The 21,813-nt window shown below is 29.9% G+C and overlaps 1 protein-coding gene across 18 annotated transcripts in view; it reads right to left on the bottom strand.

Annotated features, from left to right (window-relative positions):
* Window positions 1-21,813, bottom strand: part of LOC142318445 (sodium-independent sulfate anion transporter) — a 161,333-nt gene that overhangs the window by 34,113 nt on the left and 105,407 nt on the right. For all 18 annotated transcript variants that reach the window (XM_075355092.1, XM_075355034.1, XM_075355076.1 and 15 more), the window contains 2 exons: window positions 9,964-10,128; window positions 2,168-2,329 (listed from right to left, as the gene is read on the bottom strand). In XM_075355092.1, coding sequence (XP_075211207.1) covers window positions 2,168-2,329; window positions 9,964-10,128 — 327 coding nt within the window. The remainder of the gene's footprint in view (window positions 1-2,167; window positions 2,330-9,963; window positions 10,129-21,813) is intronic.

Here is a 21,813-nt window from a genome sequence, read left to right as displayed (position 1 = left end):
AAAAAAGAATAGCAATATTATTGTCTGACAATATTAAAGTGGAAATCAATATACTAAGATCTGTTTTTTATTCATTGAACTGTTAATATTGAATAATATGCATTACGAAATCTAACCTACCAAAATGATAATTTTTCATACATATGTTCATTAAACTATTATTTTCTCATTTCAACCACACTCATTTGTCTAATAGTACAAGGAAAGCTATGGTGAATGATTATTGGAATAAAATCTTAAATAAAAAACACTCACTGAAAAAAATTTACAAAATAAAATATAATTTTCATTTTCACAAAATGTGGCAAACCAAAACATAACAGTATGACAATTCTAGTTTAATTTAGCGCAATCCATCTGAAGAAAAACACTTCTCTTTTCTTTTAACATTAAAATAAAGTCAAAATAACTTAAATTAGAAATTAAAATAACTTAACTAATTAAAAATACAAAAATTAGGAAATTTTAATAATATATATTTAACTTAAATTTTTGAGAAAGTACATTACAGTTGTATTAAAATTTCATCAAGTAAAACAGAAAAAATATTTGTTAACTCAATATATTTCTTCAATACTTGATACCTAATTCTGTTGAACTATTGTCATCATTTCCCAAACTCGTCACAACATTTTCAAAAATATTTTCATATAAACTGTCCCTGCTTCCCATGCTTTTTTCTTCTTTAATTACATGTTTGTTGAACACAATTTTTCTAAGCATTTGCATCTACTCCTATCAACACCTATCAATAGATTTTTTACATCACTTAACTTAGTTGTGTTATTACTCTCAATGTAACCTTTGACTTATGCTCACATCAATTCTACCAGGATACAATTGCAAAGGTATGGAGGAAGATGCAATAAGATAATTTTTTAATTTTGCTATTTCTTTTACTTTATAAAACTGAATAAAAAATGTAAAAATAGAAAGAAAATTACAATAAATATTTCTGAAACACAACAAATAGATAGAGTATTTACCTGTGTAACATTTTAAAAAATCTCAATAATCAAATGTCATTTTAAACAATCCAAGTGAAATATGGAAAACCAGCTTAAATGCAGTACTTCAACTCTCCAGTAAGACTGGTACCGCGTATCATAATTCCCATGGGTTATTTAGAGAAAAAATAAAAATATATTTCAAAAAAGACAGCATGAACCTCTAACTATTGAAGAAACATTTTGTTTAACATAAATAGTCTGTTCAGAAAGTGATAATTATTCTATAAAAAAAATATTTTTGCAAAGAATTAAAAAAAAACATTTTCCCCTTCAACAAATGCTCCTTGAGAAAATACACAATGTTCTCTCATGCCTCGTAACATTCTTTGTAGCAATGCATGATGTCTTCCTGTTACGTTCAAACCATCCATTACTGCTTTGTGGAGTTTTACTCGTTGTGATGAAATGGTGACATTTCAATCGGTTTTCAAATTTGGAAACAAAAAATAATCACAAGGTCCCAAATCTGGAATGTGAATCTTTTGGGCAGGAACTTATCACATCTGGTTATGAAGGATTTGATATATTGCCATGGTGGAAAAATTCAATGTAATGATGCAAACACAAAATTCTTTTCCTTAAACATTACAAATTTCAAGTATGGTTTACTGATTGGCTCCATGGTACAAATTTTCTATGGATAATTCCTGAGAATTACAGATTGCTATTATCGGTTTGCTTATGCAAACTTCCTTTGGTTCAGGCATAGTTATATTCTTGTATTCTATTCAGCACTTTTGTCTTCAATTCAAATACCCATGATTCATCACATGTTACTTTTCACAATTCACAAACAATTCAATATTTCTTGGCTATAATGCAGATAATATTCTTCCAATGATATTAATTTCATTTACCAAGAGACTATAGATTCATACCTTTAGCCTTAGTGTATATTTTTATGTGGATCCATCAAACTATGTAATAACTATATTCATAGCTTTTACAATTTTTGAGAGTTAAGAGTTTTCTTCATCTAGAGATCTGATTGGAGGCTATTTTAACCAGGAGAATGGGAATGAAAACATAAATTATAAGAACAAGAGTGAAGGAAACATTTCCATCGATAATTTAAATTATAGCAAAAATTAAAACTGGGAAACAAAACCATTAAAATAACAATAAAATTTTTATGAAAAAAATGTGCTATCCTTTACCTGTATATAGACCTCCTAAAGGGGTTTTAACACCACTTGCATGATTAACTGCTGAACGAGAAAATGAACCTGTAACTGGCATTGATGATACAAACGACCCGAGCATATTAGATACACCAAGTGTCAAAAGTTCTTGAGTAGCATCAATTGAGTCTCCACTAGCTGAAATAAACATTAATACCATACAAGCATGTAAAATAAGACATCTGCAATTCTGTCTATACTATTTTAAAGATCTGATAAATACAGTACCTTTCAAAACTATACATGATCATACTGTTTCTAAATTAATATTCACTTTAACTTTGAACATATTTCAATAAATCGAGCATCAGCTCAAAAATAAATGTTACCAATAATAAATAAAATAAAAACATCACATCATAGTCAGTACAAGTCCTAGCTAATAAAAATTGATCAAGTGTCAGTCACTTTTGAGCCACAAACTGAACAACTTGAAAACTATAAACATGTTAAAATCACACCAACAAATCATCTAAAAATTCAAAACCATGAAAAAATTGCAATCAATATTTGTACAGGGAAAATATTTAATTTTTAGTTATATTTAGAGGTACAAGTAAGTATTAACTGTTTACTTATTATGCAGGGTGATTACAAATTGCTTGGCAATCTCTGGGAGACGATTCTATAGGAAATAAGAAAAAAATTCATATAAGCATAAGTCAGAAAATTGTTCATTAGCAAGTTTCAGTTGTGAAACATTTAGCCCTGTTTTCTGTGAAATTTAGCCATACTAAAATTATTGATATATAAATCAAGGGGGTAAAAATTTTGTGATTCATTATGGTTTTTGATCTAAGAAATTGAATAAAAATAGTCCCAGACCTCTATCTCACTTAGATTTTAAGAAAAACAGGGTAAAACATGAAAAGCTTTTTTCAATAAGTACACTTTTTTATGTTTGTAATAAAAAAACTGTTAATTTACCAATAAACAAATAAAAATTTCAAGTTAACTTTAAAGAGAATTTAAATCAGAGAATATTGATGTAAATAACATCTATTAGTATTAAACACAAATTTGAGAAGTTCAACTTTAATTAGAAACAAAAACACAAACTGGATTGGAAAAGTGTTACAATTTTAATCAAAACAATCTATATACCAACACTAAAAATTATAAAAATAAGTTTGAAAGACATCCTTCTAAAGCATATAAAAATTTTCTCATAGGTTGGTAATAACAGCTGAAAAGCAATTAAGTGTAATGTCTAGCATTTGAATATTCATTTGAGCAGTGTTTGCGCTATTATTGTTCGGGTCAGTCATTCACAATGGGCGATCCACAATTTTTTTTTAATTTGGAGAGTCGACAGTTAATTTAAGATAAAGTAAATAAAAATGGATTAGAGTGCTGTGTGTGAATACTGGGAAAATTATCTAGATTGAAAAGTACTACATCTTAAAACACTTGAGGGTTTGGAGAGGGTTCAAGAAATAGGTACATGCTTATACCACAACAATTCAATGCTGGTTGTGAACATTTTGTGAGAATTGCCAACATTAAAGAAGCAATATTGAATGGGGTACAATTATCTACTTCCTCAAGCACCAGAAGCTTGTCACATCGCTTTCATATTTCACAACCAAGTGTGTGATAAACGTTACAGGAGCAATAATTATACCCGTTCCATAAAACATATGTACAAGAGTTATTACTTTGATAAATGGATGAAATTCTGTTGAAAATGTGAACATCATCCTGATTTCCTAAGTTAATATTCTAATTACTGATTAAATTATTGAAACACTCGCACTTGGGCAGAAGAAAATCCCATGAGGCTGCTAAAGTCATTTACAAAACAGTTTTTTACTTAATGTATGGTGCTGTGGTCTTGGTGATAATCTCAGACCTTTTTTTCTTACTGCCAAGGCTCAATAAAGAGCGGTGCTTGTATTTTTTTACAAAAAAATCTGATTGAACTCTTGGAAAATATTCTTCATTCCTCTTGCAGATGTGGTTTTACAATGATGATTTACCTATTTAGTACTGTTATGATGTGATGAATCATTTAAATAATACATTTGGTAAGCAATGGATTGGTGGTCAAAACAAACCAGTAAAATGGCCACTTTGATCTCCTCATTTCACACCAGTAGACGTTTTCCTTTCGGGCTGGATGAAGTCTATTCCACTCTTATTGGCACACAAGAAGAATGCAGACATCGTACAATAGAAGCTGGAGCTAGTATTACATTAGGAATAATAATAATCATAATGATGCTATTACATGTGCCTGGCTAGCTAGCATGGATTCGCAGAGATGAAATATGCATTAACAAAATGGTGGCCACATTGAATAACTGCTTTGAGGATATATTTGCAGTTTTATCAATAACCACTTTGACATGTAATAACTAGAAAAAACCAAAAAGTATGTGATTTTTATTTTTTTAACTCTATTTTTTATTCATTTTTTTCTGTTTTTGATAAGTTTTCTATTTGTTTTCATTTACATTATTGTTCAAACATTGATGGAAATTTTTCTGTTGAAAATCTTATCATTTTTTTGATCGAGTTAGTGTGTTTTCTAATTAACCCATTTCTTCCCAACATTGTATAAACGCAGCAGTACAAAATTATATAATTTTTTTTTTCTGTGATATGTCACCTTTATTTTGATTTGTTTTATTAATTCTAAAATACACAGAGATTTTACTGATGTTTTTATTAATATTTTTATACATATTTCCTTTCTTATGTGAACTTTAATAAGACCAATGCATTCAGAATCTGCTTTTTTGTCATAAGAAATAAAAGTATGTACATTCTTAGAACCAAATTTTTTGTTTTGACAGTTATTCTTATTATATTTAGTTTATTCCAGAGTTATTTTCATTATGATTGAGCTTTGGGTTTCTTTGTTACTCAATGCAATGTGTAAGTGTTGCATTGGTGCAACGTTGGGAATTTACGGCTAGTTGAGATACAGCTGCCGTGTGTAGTGCCTTGATCAAAACAAACTATTGTCATCATTACCATAGCTATGTTAGATACATCTTATAGTTTTATTTACAGTGTTTAGATTTTAGTGCATGATACATAACTTTTTTATTTCATAATATAAATGTAATTATTATAGTGTGAAGTTTGTGTTATCACCCAACAGTAAGATTTTATTATTAGTATACAAATATTGACATATTACTTTGACCAGTGTATTCTGCTATGAGTTTTCAACAAGAATATTACAGAACAGCAGAAGAATTGCTTGCAGCACTTGATAAGATTGAGTAAGAGGAAGCAGCATGCGGTATCGATGTAGTAATTATACCACCTGATGTCGATGAAAATACAGATGCAGAAAACATTGATGATAACTCAATTGTCATCAACGATGGGGTTAATCTCATTCCTTCGGATATCTCTGGTTCTTCTAAGGTCATAGTTCTGTTAGTATTGAACCAACTAAACATACAATGGTAAAACAAAAAGTCAAGGAACCTAACTGTGTCCAAATTGGGGAAATTCTTTATCAACTACATAAAAAATTTCAGATGATAGTGAAATAAATAAACTTCTGTAAGAAATAAAAATAATATGGTGGTCGAACAGTTCTTCAAACATTCAGTTTAATTTTTGATGATGTATTCCTGGAAAAATTATTGAGTTTTCTATTTCATATGCTAAGGAAAAAATAACCATAGCTCTAACTCGTTCATAGTGCTAGTTGAAAAAATCTTTTGGAATTCTTTTTCTGATGAACTATCACTTATTTACCCAATCTAAAATGAACTGGAGTAAAGATCCCAATAAAGGTATACCTCTTATATGAGAGAAAATGCCATGAAATAGATTTGGTGAAATTAAAAAGTAATCCATTTATCACACAAAACAAAACTAGAAAATCAAACATTTTCAAAACTCCGCCCATATTATTATGAATCGAATGTCAAATTCAGCCAATTTGGGGTGTTTTCTCATAAAATATCAACTGATTAGCAAATGGTCACTTATTTTGGACATCATTCAACAAAAATGTTCATGAGAGCAAAACCAGTGGAATTTTATATTTTATCAATAGGAAACAAAATTAAGCAGATAGAATTTAAATAACAGTAACATTTTGTCGTTACTTCAATCAGTGAAAATTGAAGAACTTGACATAGGTAACAAATTAACTGTTAAGACACTGCAGTTAACGAGTTTACCAGACAATGTATGAAAAGACAAAACTGACACCATATTATAGACAGAAATGAAACTAAATGCACGACGAAGCTATAAAGTGTGTCATAGTCCAACTGTTTATATTTGTAATAAATGCCCAATGTTTTTACAAGTGAACTGTTTTAAAAAATTTTGCAGCCATCTGACAAGTAAAATTAAAAATACTACAGAAAATAGTGTGAACTGAAATTATTATTATTACTACTATTAATAAAATTATTTTACGTAATCATCAGTAGTATATTTACTGTTTACATCATTTCCCAACGTTGCATTAACACATCTCAACTCGCAGAGAACTCTCAGTGTTGCATGAACACAACACATCGTAACTCAAAAACTACAAATACGAGTTTCCCCTTCACATCTTATTTTTTAAACTGGATAATAAAGATTAAGATAAAATGAAAAAATTTTGTAAATTCTTCTTTTGGGAAGAAATGGGTTAAGTTGCGCTTCTCAAACTTTTGTTTAATTTTAATAGACTATTTACATCAATTCTCTCAGAATTAAATTCACTATGAAGTTAACTAAAAATTTTTATTGTTTATTGGAATATTAACAAAGTTATTTTATTCCAAATCTGTTGTGCATTTCCAACAAACATTTTCATGTTTTACTCATTTTTCTTAGAACCTAATTGAGGTAGAGGTATAGGACCACTTTTATTCAATTTCTTAGGCCAAAAACCATAAGGAAACACCAAATTTACCCCTCAATTTGTACCCCAAGAATTTTAGTATGATTTAATTTCATAAAGGGAAGAAATCAGGACTAAATGTTTTCATGAGCCAAAACTTACTAATGAACCATTTTCTGACTATTTTATGTAATTTTTTTCTTATTTTTGGCTGTAGAATCATCTCCAAAGAGATTGTCATGCAATTTGTAATCAGCTGAATATGGTTATCAATATTTTAATATTTTTTCTATTATTTTTTTATTTGTTGTCAACTAAAGCCTTTGTTTTGAGTACAACTCTTAACTCTATTTTATTTTGTCAATAATCAATTGTCAGTGATTTCTCACTTAACAATTTAAGCAGAGTTTTTCTTCGTATAATTTATGATTATATGGTTTTTGAACCATAAAAAGTTTCAAAATAAATTATTGCACATCTTATTTAAGTAATACTTTATGAATTATTTAAATATAATATAAACAAAGAAAAAATTGAGTGAATAATTTAATGACATTGAACCAGAAATCTGCTGAATATTGGATGAGATATAAGAAATTAAATTTTATCAAAGATTAAGTGGCCAGACTTTCTTTTAGTAAAATATGTATGAGCATGTATTTCTCATTAATTAAACAAAATTTTTATTTTTATATTTTAAATTTACAAATGTATTGAAAACTTTGTAAAAGATTTTTGTGAAAACACTCAAATATTCAGATGACAAGTATATATAATAAACATGTTTAATTTCTTACCACCTGATTTTTGTTTTGCACATATTTTATTAAAGACAACACTTTTACATCATATTTCTTTTATCTCACACAGTGCAGTTGCAGGCTCTGCTTATCAGATAATAATAAGAATTATTTTTGTATGTCCAAAGATATTAAATATAAAGTGATAAACTGGACTTGAGAGAAAACCATGGATAGCAGCAAAAGATATAATAGGATTGATGAAAGAACATAGAAAGCATAAAGCCTGTATCGATAATGAAGGCAACTTATAAGACAATACAGTTAAAATAGAAGGTGATGAAACACCTTCACAGGAAATTAATATTGGTTGATGTAGAGAAATAGATGAAGTAGAGAAAAATAAGAATAATTGAAAATTTAGATGCAGCATACAGAAAAGTTAAAGGTATTCTTGGAGAAGCTGAAGCAAAGATAAAACAGTATCAGAAATCTGAATTCAAATCCATTATAAGAGAAACAAGAAAGAGCTAACAGGTGAAATATGGAGAGGAAATACACAAAGAGGAGAAATTACCAAATTATGCTTTGAAGGAGAAAAAATTGATGGGAGTATTAGATTAGACTCCATTTGATATCAGAGATAATAAAGCTCAAGACAACAAACATATGGTAATATGCATATATGAATTGGAAGGACAGATGGATTGGAATTTAAGGAAAGAAGATTATTTGTATATGAATCGGGTAGCAGTTATAAAAGAAGAGAAGATGAGCTCTGATTAAAAAAAGACTGAGACAAGAATGTAATACTATTTGCTGTAGTTTTTCAGAATTTACATAAAAACAAGGAGAAATTTAAAGACACGTTTGGGACTGGAGCAACTAGCAAAGGAGAAAAACTAAAAAAATTAAAATTCATCTATAACACATTGTTCTTTTAGCAGAACCCAAATGTGGAAAATTTTCATAATTAGATAGTAAATTACAAAAGACAAAAGTAATGTAGACGTAAAAACCAGACTGGCACAAACAACATGTGCTTTTATGCAAAAGAGATGTCTGCTAGTATCAGATATAGACCAAAGTTTTAAAAAGAAATTATTGAACATATTTTATGGAATATAGACTTTGCAATAGATACATGAACAATAGGAAAAAAGAATGAAATAAGACACTTTTGAAATTTGGTGTTTGCAGAAGGATGCTAAGATTAAACTGCTATAAAACAAAGTGGAAAAGTGAGATGAAAAGGAGGAGAAGAAAAGGTTTGTGGCAGATTCCTGTGAAGAGTAAAGCAAGTTAGTTGGTGGTCACGCATTATGATAGCCACATTTAGTTAATTTGGTGATAGAGAGATGTGTAGAGGAAGAAAAATATTGGAATTTATAAAACAGACAATTAAAGATTTAGGATGTAGTAATAATTCAAGATAAAAAGATAAGCACAGAACAGAGGAATGGGAAATATTACCAAACCAAAGAATGATGACAAAATAAGAAAACGTGACAACTACCAGCTAATAAACTAATCATTAAATTATTTTTTTTAGAATATTACAAAGCTTATAAAATTTGAACAAACAAATTTTTCAACATAATGGAACATCAAAATACTGGGCAAAAAACATCAAATTACCAGTATGGAAATAATAAAATAATTTATGATTATGGAGAAATTCATTGCCTAGAAAATGTTATGTGTTCATAAACTTAAAGTTAAATGTTCAATAATTAATCACCTAACAGAATTTGATTACATTATGACTTTTATAGACAAGGTAAGACTATATTGGTAGGCTTATTAGTAATTAATAATTCAGTTCCTCTCTAGCCACTGTTGAATGCAGTCTTGTTTTTGACATGGTCTTCATCCAATTATTTAATATATATGTTTTGAAAGTGACAAAAAAGTTGCAAGTAATAATTAAGCTACCTAAGCAAGTGCCATTATTAAAAACCACAAAACTAAAATAATTAATATTTAACCAATTATGCATATACTAGTCATGTAAAAAACTGTGTAAATTAGTATTTAAATGATGAATTTTACACAGATTTGTTTTATATATATGAAAACTAGAAGAGATTTACTAAAATGAATATAATTTGCAGTTCAGTTGCTACATCTATCTAAAAGCTGAACTGTTTAAAAGTAAATAAAGAATATAAAATTCTGATACTAGATACAATCAAAATCAAAACTTACTACTTAATGCTTACAAAAAGCTTTGGCGATGGCTATATTTCCAAGCACTCCAATAACAGGCACCATAACTATAGAAGAACCCAACTCTGAACACATTTCAATAAATGATAATGTTTGGTTGTTTAGAATTGTTGTAATTGGTGGAGGTTGAATAGATGGCAGTCCTGGCTTAACTGGACCTGAAATCAGAGTTTTTAAATCACTTTTTTTTAAGTCAAAAAATCTTTATTGTTTGATGAACTAATAGATATCCAATAAATAAATATAAGCAAAACTTAATTACAAATGACAGTAGGCTGAAAAGTAGCTGCTGTAATCATTACACACTATCTTAAAAAAGAAAAAATTTAAAAACCAAAAAAAAAAAGGATGAAAATATAATTCTTATTGATTACAGATTTACAGACTTATGTTTTTATATAGTGAGTTTAATTAATTAGGATATATTATTTATACCATATGACAAGTATTTTGCATGTAGCCCATAAAAAATTCAATTCTTTGCATCATAAGAACATACAAAGTCAACAGAATAGAATGAACAAAATATGTTATTTAAACATTAAATTCTAATAATGGCACATCTTAAAACAAACATACAAATGTTACCTAGTACTGTTTTTTTTAAGATTTGGACACTCAATTTCATGAATATTATGTAAGACATAATGAATGAGATACACAACATAATAATAATAATCTGCTAAAATATCAATTAACATAAACAACCTTCATTTTATATACTGTTAACAGTTTAATAATGAAATAAACTACTGATCTGTAGGACCATACTAACACACATGTACTTTAGCTATGGGGAAACAACATGCAGCTGCAAATAAACTAGCAACCTTTAACTTTGTGGTTGGTTGCTTCTTTTCTAAAACAAAACCTGTACTCCATGGAGAAATGTACAAGTGAAGCAGATAAAAGTAATTTAATATATAACCAGTAATGCAAAATGGATGATGAAGTGTAATCACAATCGCCTTTAATTTTCTTACCAAAGTCAAGGTGAGGCATTTAATAAAGCTGGGTATCAGGAGAATTCTAAGTTCTGGAGGTTATCCAGTAATTACAAATTTAGCTTCTTCGAGTCAAATTCATATTAAAAAACACCTGGTCCCTCTTGTTGATAATTTTAATCAATTAACTGAAGTGATTTTAGATGATTAATCACACAATAAGTTTGTGCATTCATTCTTCATTGTAACGTTATGCAGTGTCTACAAAGTGGTATGTATCTCTGTGAATTTAATCTATGGGCATATTTTGCCATGCTTGACCAGATATTTTACTGAAGTAGTGTAATTTTTTTTTTACATAATTAACACCATGTTACTTTTTTTTTTTAACAATAAAATGCTTGTGAAAATTATATTTATACTCTAAATTATATCTAAACTAATATCTGAGGAAGTCTGGCATGCAAATAAATACTCATTATTTATTGAACTATGAAAAGTTTTTTCATACCAGAATATTTTATTATATCAGAAAACAGAATTGTACTCATTTAATGCTACACTGTATCAAACTGTTTTAACACAAATAAATAGGTCAATTAATCTTGACCTATTAAAAAATCTATTTTTTTAAGAACAGATTTCTTCATTATAAAAATACTTTTTTAATGTTACATTGAATTAATTTTTACTTTATTAAAATATATTAATAAAATATCAATATCAATAATGCACTTTTTCTAAAAAAAAAAATATCATCCGGTGCTCTGCCTGGTGGCATCTATGTCATTGCTATCTCAGACCATTTTTGTCCCACGGCCTCTCCTTTGCCCCTCTAGCTGTTTCCACAATCTTCCTCTCATTCCCTTCCTTCTCACCTTCTGTCTCCTTCTTTCTCACTTCTGTTCTCTTCCTCTTACCATTCCAGTGCAATTGTCAAGATTCCACTTCCTAAAAGCACATGTCCTAATTAGTTTCTGTTTCTTTTTTATAATTCCCACATCAGTGCTTTTTCTTCTTTAATCCTGTTCATTACTTCTTCATTTGTCCCTTTATTTTTTTTCATATCCAACCTCAAAAAAATATTAGTACAATATAAGTTTTCATTTTACTATATTATCTGCTTATCTAAAAGTCTACTTTTTATGTCATCAGCCTAGCCTATAGACTATCTTTCCGTTCTCATATTCTTAGTATAACATTTCAGTCTCCCTCTAATATCATCCATTTTTACTAATGTGGTTAAATCATCTGTTACATGTCTATTCATTACACAGGTCAACAAAAAAAAAAAATAATAATTTGGAATTGAGGTAAAAAAGTAGGTGAATTAGAATGCATTTTTATGCTGAATCTTAAAGCGAGTCAGTTTTTTTCATAACCCTCAGAGATTTTTAGTTAAAAGCCTTTAAAATACTGAGAAACTTCTTTAATAGAAAAATGATAATAATTACAATTAAGATTCCTATCTTTATTTTGCAGACATTTAAGTTTATTAATTATATAATAATTTCCAGTACCAACTATTTTTTATTATTATGTCCAAGCGCTTTGGGATATTAATCCAACATTAGGAACATTTATGTGTTATGCATTATAATTATTTCCTTCACAAATTAATATATTAAATGAATTTTGAATTTTAAAAACAAATTATAAATATAATTGATCGTCAAAAATTAAAAATAATGTTGACGTCCGTCACATCAGTATGAAGCCCTCAACTGTTATGTTTATTAGTATGATCAATATAACCAACCTAAAAATCAAAATTATTCTTCAATATTTGTTTAAATAAATAATACATCATTATCAAATTTAATTTGTTCATTTGTCAAATATTTTATTATTTAAGTATATGTAATATTTTTCAATAATATTTGTTTTATGAAAGATATTGCAATATTCAAGAATACTAATAAAATTGCCTGGGTTGTAATTATGATTTTCTAAGATATGTCTAAAAAAATTGGATTGTTTTTTATTTCCCTTTATTCAATTAATGTGTTCATTAATTCTGATCAAAAAAGATCGGTTTGTCATTCCGATATATTCCAAGTCACAATTTGTGCAATTTAAACTATATACTCCCGTTTATCTAAATTAAATTTATTGTTATGTTTTATTAACTGATCTTTTTCAATCAGAATTAAAATTAATTTATGTTTATCTTAATTTATTTTTTTCTTATTTTCCTTTTGTGTTCAGTGAAGTTCTCTTTCTATTATCCATCCATCATAGATTCATCCCATTTACCTTGAAGGCCATCTGCCTTTGTTCCATCTGCAATATATCTTGGTGGAACCTTTCTCCTTGATCGTCGCTGACATCACCCAAGTTTAAAGGGAAAAATTCCAAATGAGAACATAAAAAATCAATTTAAATGACATTCTACAGTTTGTAGTTCACTAAGAGTTTGTTTATAAGCTGATCATGGTTTTCAGTTTTTTTATTACCAAGAAATCCAGTAACAACATCTTTGAATGAATATTATGCTGCTAGTTTTTATGTTCAGTTTTCTGTCAAATATATTTGACATCATGAATTAATTTTCTTATTTGTGGCCCAATGAATATTCACTCTTTTAATTTCACTTCACTTAGTTGTGAAAAAACCTCAGCTAAATATTTAAAGCATCTCAATCTTTATCTAATACTTTTACAAAATTCTCCATTAGGCCTAGTTTTATATGTAGAGGTGGTAAAAATAATACTACCTGCTTCAACAAGGGGAATACTGACAACATTTTTCTTTCCTGGGGTAAACTGATTTCGTTTTTGCCAGTGTTTAACTGCATAGTGTTTATCTGTAGCCTGACTATCCCATAAACACATATGTTTTGTAAATCCACTCTGAAGACAGAAGAAACCAATCGGGTTGTTCTAGTGGTAAATTTGTCACCGCAAATCAGCTGATTTTGAAGTCGAAAGTGGTCAACCTGAGACTACAAAACTACACTCCAGTTACAATTATTCATACATATCCTCAATCATCCTCTGAAGTAATACCTTAATGTGGTTCCAGAGGCTAAACAGAAAAAGAAGACTAAGAAGATGACCTATCACTTTCAGGTCAGCAATGATTTGCCATGAGTGTTCATCATACCTAATAAATTTTTAAATTTTTGACATACTTTCATGTGTTTCATTCTTTCCTACAGCATGTGGTACCGTATAGAAGAAAACTTATTTGAAATATGCAACAACACCAGCCACACTGAAATTTTAGTATCCTTATTTAATAAATTCCATTAAGATATGAACTTAGGAGTTCTGCATGTTGTTTCAACATATACAAGTCATGAATTAAGTTGCACAATTCTGCTTGTGTGATGAGGTGAGGTTCAGTCTTTGATTCTTCTGTAATGTAATTATTATCTGTTGAAGTTGAGGATTCTCATTGGTTGAGCCTTCTGGGAATCAGAAATTTGTTTCCAAGAAGTTGGAGTGACTTGAATCGATATATCAACACCATGACATACTGGTCTCATAGCTGAATGAACATTTGGGTATGCAATACTGCTTTTATTGTTCGAATTGAAACCAGTAACATTTGTTAAGCAAAAATAGCAATCATAATGGTTAGTAGGCTCTCGCCAAATCATAGTTACGCCAAAAGGCAAATGCTCTTTTTTCCCTTTAAACCACTGGGTTAGTTTAACAAAGTACTTCATGCATGCTACATGTGGAGACCAGGATTTATCTTGGTCTCCCAAGAGACAGTCAAAATAATGTTTGTAAGCAGTTTTCAGCAGATTTGATACCAGTTTTTGTTGACTTTTTGTGGTGAATTATTTCCAAACATAACAAAAAATATTTGTAGAATTTTTACAAGCCCGATTTTTATTCATTATAAAATTCAAAATGTTTTAATAAATGAAAGTAAACTGAAATATTAAGAAATAATTATTAAAAAATTACGTTTTTATAAATACTTAATTACTTAAAATACTTGTGCAATGAAACACAGCATGAAACATATACGCACACATACCTCTTAATAAATCTTGATGTTCAAAAAAATAATACCAAAAATTGTGCTGTTATAAAAATCTTTCATTAAATTTATGGCATCACTTATGAAACAATCTTTATAATATTTGTATGATAAAGCCACTACCACAAGTAAAGAACATAGCATGTCATACCAAGAGTTGAACTCATACTTAAGATCATCACATTGAATTACTCATTACTTGACTCACTGACATGTCTGGCTTGACATGAAATGTGACATCATTCGAATGATATGTATCAAATAAATATAGATCTACAACAAATCAGATGTGAATAAGCAAACATATAGATGTACTGACTTATTTATATTGTTTTTTCCATGAATGATGGAACAAATAAATTAAAGGGATTGTAACTTAAGAATGTTTTGTTATGAGTTGTTTTGGAATGCATATTCAGATTCAGCATATAAAATACTATACACAGTATAACACCTACTCCCTTTTCAGTTCCAAACTTTATGTTGACCAGTGCTGTTACTCTTACTTCTCTATTTTCATTAATTCTATATTAACTATCCTATAATTCCCTGGTAAAAAATTGTATAATCTTATCAAACTAACCTTAAGATATCATTTTTTTTTCAAAATGTCTAGCCTACCACTCCTACTTAAATGTGTAAAATTCCATACTCTTCAAAAGATTTTCTAATTCTCCACTACTGACATGTCAATATTAACATTAATATACATAAAATTTTAAAATACTGGAGACATTGCAGATACTCATAGATAACATAGATAGCTTAGATTGTTTTAGCTTGTTTTAAGACAAGATAGCTTGTTTGCATTTTACAAACTGTGAAAACTTTTATAAGTCCTCAAAAATCATTTGGGGAATTTTAATTCTTAAGGTCCTAACTATTGGGACCATATTTCTCTAACAAAATGGGCAGTTCATTCCTTGAGATGTTATGAGAGCTTGTTATTAGAGAGCTATTAAACAATTCTGCATATGATGTTGGCCATTCCCATATTTGGTAGCAACGTGCAACAACTCCTCACTATGCTTTTCATGCTAAGAGACTACCTCAATCAAACCTTTCCTGAATGGACAGAATGCTAAGAAACACTAGAATGGCCACAATGTTTATTTAATTTGACAAACTGAAATCTTTTTCTAAGGAATTATCAAAGATGTGGCATTTTTTTTAAATTAAAATGACCTCGGCCACCTTTTAAATCGATTTTATTAAAACAAGACAAAACTGTAATGGAAAAATATATAACTCAATGGTTAAATGCTGCCAAAATGCACCAGGGAGAAGGATAACAATTTACCACACTTTTAATGTTGCAGCTATATTAAAGATATAATAATAAAAAACTTTTTTTTTGTTGAACTTTATTATCTTTAATTTTATTTATTAACTGTTTTCTTATTAATAATTAAGGAAATACTTAGTCCATCAAGTGCACAAACAACTAATAGCTAATATATCCAAGTACTTTTGTACAGTATAATGCACGTACATTAAAGTTAATGGTGTAAGAGGTATAACTTCTGTTAATGAGAAATAATTTTTGAAGTGAAACGTATGGAAAAATTAAGCGGAATGGATGAAATAAAGGGCTCTCTCAAATTAAATATAAGCCATCAATTTAGTTGGCACTATCAAAAACTACTGAAAAGACCTGTTCGTTTCAGCAACTAACAGAAATTACTTGGATCTTTCAACAGATACCTTTCAATTATTGCAGTACATTTGGTATGCCTAACTGCTACCAAAGCACACAAACTTCTGTGCAAACTAATTTATAGAAAGTCTTATACTTTTATTTGTTCTCACTGTCTTATCAGTTTTGAGGCAAATTCTAAGTATAAGTCCCTTCCCCTTAGATCCTTAGATAATACCCCACCTACCATACTAACACTGCCTGTCTGCAGCAACTTATTCAGATCAGTCCTTACTTAGTTTACATCCAACTAATGATATTTAGTAAACATCCAACTAAATATGGCTTTTCCTTGCACTCCTACTTGACAGATCAAAATCATTACTCAATTGCACAGAAATAGAAGTGGATAAGTAGTAACTGTGAACATTCATTTTTTTATAATCAAAAAAGAATAAACAAAACAGATAATTGAAGATTGAGGACTATGATGTTTGTTGGATTTGAAGATTCCCACAATATATACTAAAAGTGCATATACAATGTGTTCAAAAAGCAATGAGAATTTTGAAATTTCATGTATTGTATTAGTCCGATTCTCAGGATATTTTCATTGTTGTATTGATAAATATGTCTGAAAAGTATCTGTACATTTTTAGCCATATTGGATGTTTATAACATGTGTTTTGGTATGATCGGCAATTTTAATTTTGTATAAATAACAGATCAGTGAATTTGTATTAAATTTTGCTATAAGAATGACAGTGTAGTGATTTTTAAAAATGTTAAATATTGCTTTTCGTGAGTTTTATGAGTAAGTGGTATAAGAGTTTCCAAGAAGGTCATGAAGATGTTGAGGATGCGAGCATCCTGAACGCTCCAGCCCATCAACAACTGCTGAAAACTTGGAAAAACTGAAAGAAATAATTATGAATGGTCACCAAATCACAATCAGAGAAGTCGCTGATGATGTTGGGTCATGTCATACAACTTTTTCAGATGTTTTGGATATGAAACTTGTGATAGCAAAATTTGTTCCAAAATTGTTGAATTTTGAACAAAAACAACAGTGGTGGTGTGGAAGTTGCTCAGCAGCCACTAAATTAAGTCAACAATGATGCAGAACTACTGAAACGTGTATAACAGGTGATGAAACATGGGTTTATGGATATGATGTCGAAACGAAGCTCAATTGTCCCAGTGGACGCATTCTGGATCACAAAGACTGAAAAAAGCTTGACAAGTACAGTCGAATGTGGAGGTTATGCTCACAGTTTTCCACGATTTTAACAGCATAGTGCATGATGAGTTCTTGCCACAAGGTTAAACGATCATTAAGGAGTATTATCTATAAGTTCAATGCCATTAGGGTGAAGCAATCCAAAAAAACCGCCTGGATTTATGGCGAAACAGTTCATGGCTTTTGCACCATGATAATGTGCCTGCTCAAACTTCATTACTTGTTCATCAATTTTTAGCCAAAAACAACACTGTAATGATACACCAGCCGCCATATTTGCCAGACTTCATGTGACTTTTTTGTATTCCCAAAAATAAAGAGAACCTTAAATTATAGTTATATATAACCTTAATTATTATAGTTTGTTTTACAAGCATAGATGAGATTAAAAGCGAATAGCTGAAAGAGCTAAACACTATTCCAAAGATAAGAGTCCAGAAGTGTTTTGAGGATTGGAAAAAGCGCTGACATAAGTGTATAATATCTAAAGGGGACTACTTTGAAGAAATAACATTAATGTAGACAAATAAATAAAATTCTTTCCAAAAAAGCAAAATTTCTCTTTACTTTTTGAATACACCTCGTATTTGTCAAAAGAAACCGATGTCATAAATAAGCTAAAAAAACTATGTAATTATGCTAAAAGTAAATGAATTAAGATTAATGTAGCTGGTAGCATATATAATTAGTGAGACAAATCAAGAGCTGGATTGCTTAATTATGTAAATGGGTAGTAATTTTCATAAAAAGTTGTTGCTTTCTTACAAACAAAAGAGCAGTAGAAATCTCCAGAAAAAAAGTTGTGTGAAAAAGGCTTATCATACTTAACTGAAAAACTAAAACAATATATAATGGTATAATCAAATTAAAATTATTTGTTCTAAAAAGTTATTGCTTCATTACAAACAAAAGAGCAGTAGAAATCTCCAGAAAAAAGTTTATCTTAGTTAACTAAAAAAGTCAAACAATAAATTTAAGATATCTTGAAAACATCAGTTCCCTTCAAAATATTGTCCATTATATGATATGCACTTGTCCCAATGGTTTTTCTGCTGTTCAAAATAATTTTTATATTCTAACTAATGCTTTTAAATGCCTCCAAGGATTTTTCTCAACTTCTTCTATGTCCTGAAAACACTTTACCTTTAGGATTTTATTCACTCTTGGGAATAAGAAGTTCCAAGGGGCTAGGGTTGGATGAGCAAGGGGGGTGAGAAATGGTCATGCCATTTGCCAAGAACTGGTTGATTTTCAATGCTGTGTGGGCAGGCATGTTATCATGAAGAAGCACAGCCAGTCCCACAATCGCAATAAAATAATTTTTTTTAGGGTGTTTTTTCTCACTGTCTCATGCAATTGCTGCACATTACTTCGGGAATGTGAACTGCATTATTTGTAGATGGTATTGTTGGTTCACTATGGTGTCCTGAGGAACAAACGCAACATGAACAACTCCTTTGATGGCAAAAAAACAATTATTGTGGGCTTCACATTTGATTTCATCTGCCATATATTTTTTTTGGTCTGGGTGATGAAGCTACTGGCTGGACTGCAGCCTTTTTTTCAAACCTAGATTAATCCCCTGATATTTGACAAAAAATCCGGGTCAGTTTATGTGTGTTCTTTCAATTCATGGCACACTTTCAGATGATTCTCCTTCTGTTGATTGGAAAGCAGTTGTGAAATAAATTTTGCTTTGATGCATCCCATGTTCAGATCTTCAGTTAAGATTCTTAGATATTCAGAAATTCCAATTATTTCCTCCAATTTGTCAGTTTTTCTGCAATGATCAAACCTGATTGCGCTCTATACTTTTAGAACATTTTCGTCTGTTCTGGACACTGAGGAGCAACCTGAGTGACAATTGGCCACTTCTGAATTAAGTAAACCACCCTTAAATTCTTGCCTGGCTTAGAGCTTCTCCTTTCTGTAAGCTTCCAGAAGCACTGAAACTGTCTCTACTACTGGATTTTTTTTTAACAGGAATCAGGAATTTGATGTTGCCACATTGCTTCTTAAAGTTTTCATCACAGAATTGCAGACAGCATTAGGAAGGGCTTAAGATAAGAAAAACTCTATCCGCTGTGATGGTTTCTTGTGAACGCTACCTGGTCAACTGAGCTGAGAGAGTGTCTAGTAAATATACCTAGCAGGAGAGGACAGCACTAGACCAAATGTGTGTATCAGTTTGTAATAAATGTTCAAAAATGAGCCTGCAATTTTCAACACATTTCTTGGCACGCTTCTGTACTCCTTTTCTTGCTCTTTTTAGTTCTTCAGGGCTGTCCTTAAGTTGTTCAGCTGCATCCAGAATGCGAACAATTAATTCCTCAAGAAAATGTATTTTTGTTTTGTACAGAATATTTTTCATCCATCCCCAGATGCAAAAATCTAAAGATGTTACAGGCAATCTTGGTGCTCAGGAATGTGGACCTCCATGACTGCTCCATTTCTTAGGGAAATGACGATTTAAGTGTTAAGTGGAAACAGCACAAAAGAAGTGAGGAGGCGCACTATTGTGCTAGAAGTATACTTGCATCTCTGTGCTTCATGAACATTTTCAAGCAACTGCAGCAATTCTTCTTGAAAAAAGTCAAGAAGAACAAATAAGGCCACACCTTATTTGCTGGGTGTGGCCGCTCAGCATTTAGCAGCCACATCCAAACAACTGATTGCGAAGAAGGCCGCACCATACATTGATACTAAATCAGCATTGAAAATTGTCTTCTACCATTTCATGAGGATTTACTTTTGCCTAAGTATGCTCATTGTGTAAGCTGTTGACACCTGCTCGAGTGAAATTTGTGTCTGTAAACAAAACATGATTGTCAATTAGTATTCCACCAGTTGCAGAACTCCAAGGGAAGCGGTGTGTAGATGTTGAACTACTTGTTTATGATAATGATAAATCTTGATTTAAGTGTCCTCCAAACCATTGAATACAAAACTACAATCTGCTTAGATATCATGTACTGACGTTGGACTGTGCTGAACTACATTGATAATAATTTTATCAATAACAGGATCGTATTGGATAGATAGTTTGTAGCAGGTACAAATACTAGGCAGTGTACCTGCTTTGCAAATATTGTGAAAAGTCAAACTAATTGTTTTGGGATCTGGAATCCAGTGATTTGGAAAACGTATTTCATATTCTACTGTAGCAGCTGTAACATTACCAATACACACACTGAAAATGAATACCATATCAGCATATTCCTCTGTTAATGTCATAGTAGGGCATTATTTCAATGGAAAATTGATCACATTCAAACTAAAATTCACAAAAAATCTTCACCAACAGCACAGTTCACATTACCCGATATAATTAATTTACCTTTAAAAATAATTTAAACACTAATACAGTATTGTGCATTATTGATCAGCTGCTATTATATTGCAAACTTTGAAATAATTTTTCAAATAATTTATTGTAATTTCCAGTTTTTTTTTATTTTTTAACAGCAATCTACACTGTTGAATACAAAACTCAGATCCATTTAGAAAGACATCATGTACTGATGCTGGACTGCGCTGAACTGCATCGACAATAGTTTCATCAGTAACAGCGTCATGTTGGACAGATCATTCGTAACTGGTACAAATACTATGTAGTGAACCAGTTTCTCAAAGATATCTATAGTATGTGTTTATATAAACACATGCATATTTTTATTTTTCTAATTTTTTTTTTTGCCTAATGTAATAAGTTCAAAAAGTAATTAACTAGCAAATTAATTTCTCCATTCCTTTCTATCCTGTGCTAATCTTTTAACCTCAGAATATTTACTACATCCTACGATCTTAATTGTATATTACATAAAATTTCAATCTTTGTTTTCCTCTACACATCCGTTAATCATTACTCTTCTCAACACCTCTCCATTCCACATTATATATATAATCCCATATTATTTCATATAATCCCTCCCAATTTTCAACATCCTCTATAACTCCACATTTCAAAGTCCTCAATTTTTTTCCTTTCTGTTATTTCTTGTATCCAAGTTTCACTATCATAAAGCAT

This window comes from Lycorma delicatula, chromosome 1 (genome assembly GCF_047948215.1).
Source record: "Lycorma delicatula isolate Av1 chromosome 1, ASM4794821v1, whole genome shotgun sequence".
NCBI lineage: Eukaryota > Metazoa > Arthropoda > Insecta > Hemiptera > Fulgoridae > Lycorma > Lycorma delicatula.
Note: the sequence above shows the minus strand (reverse complement) of the source record. Positions and strands in the feature narration are given on the sequence as shown.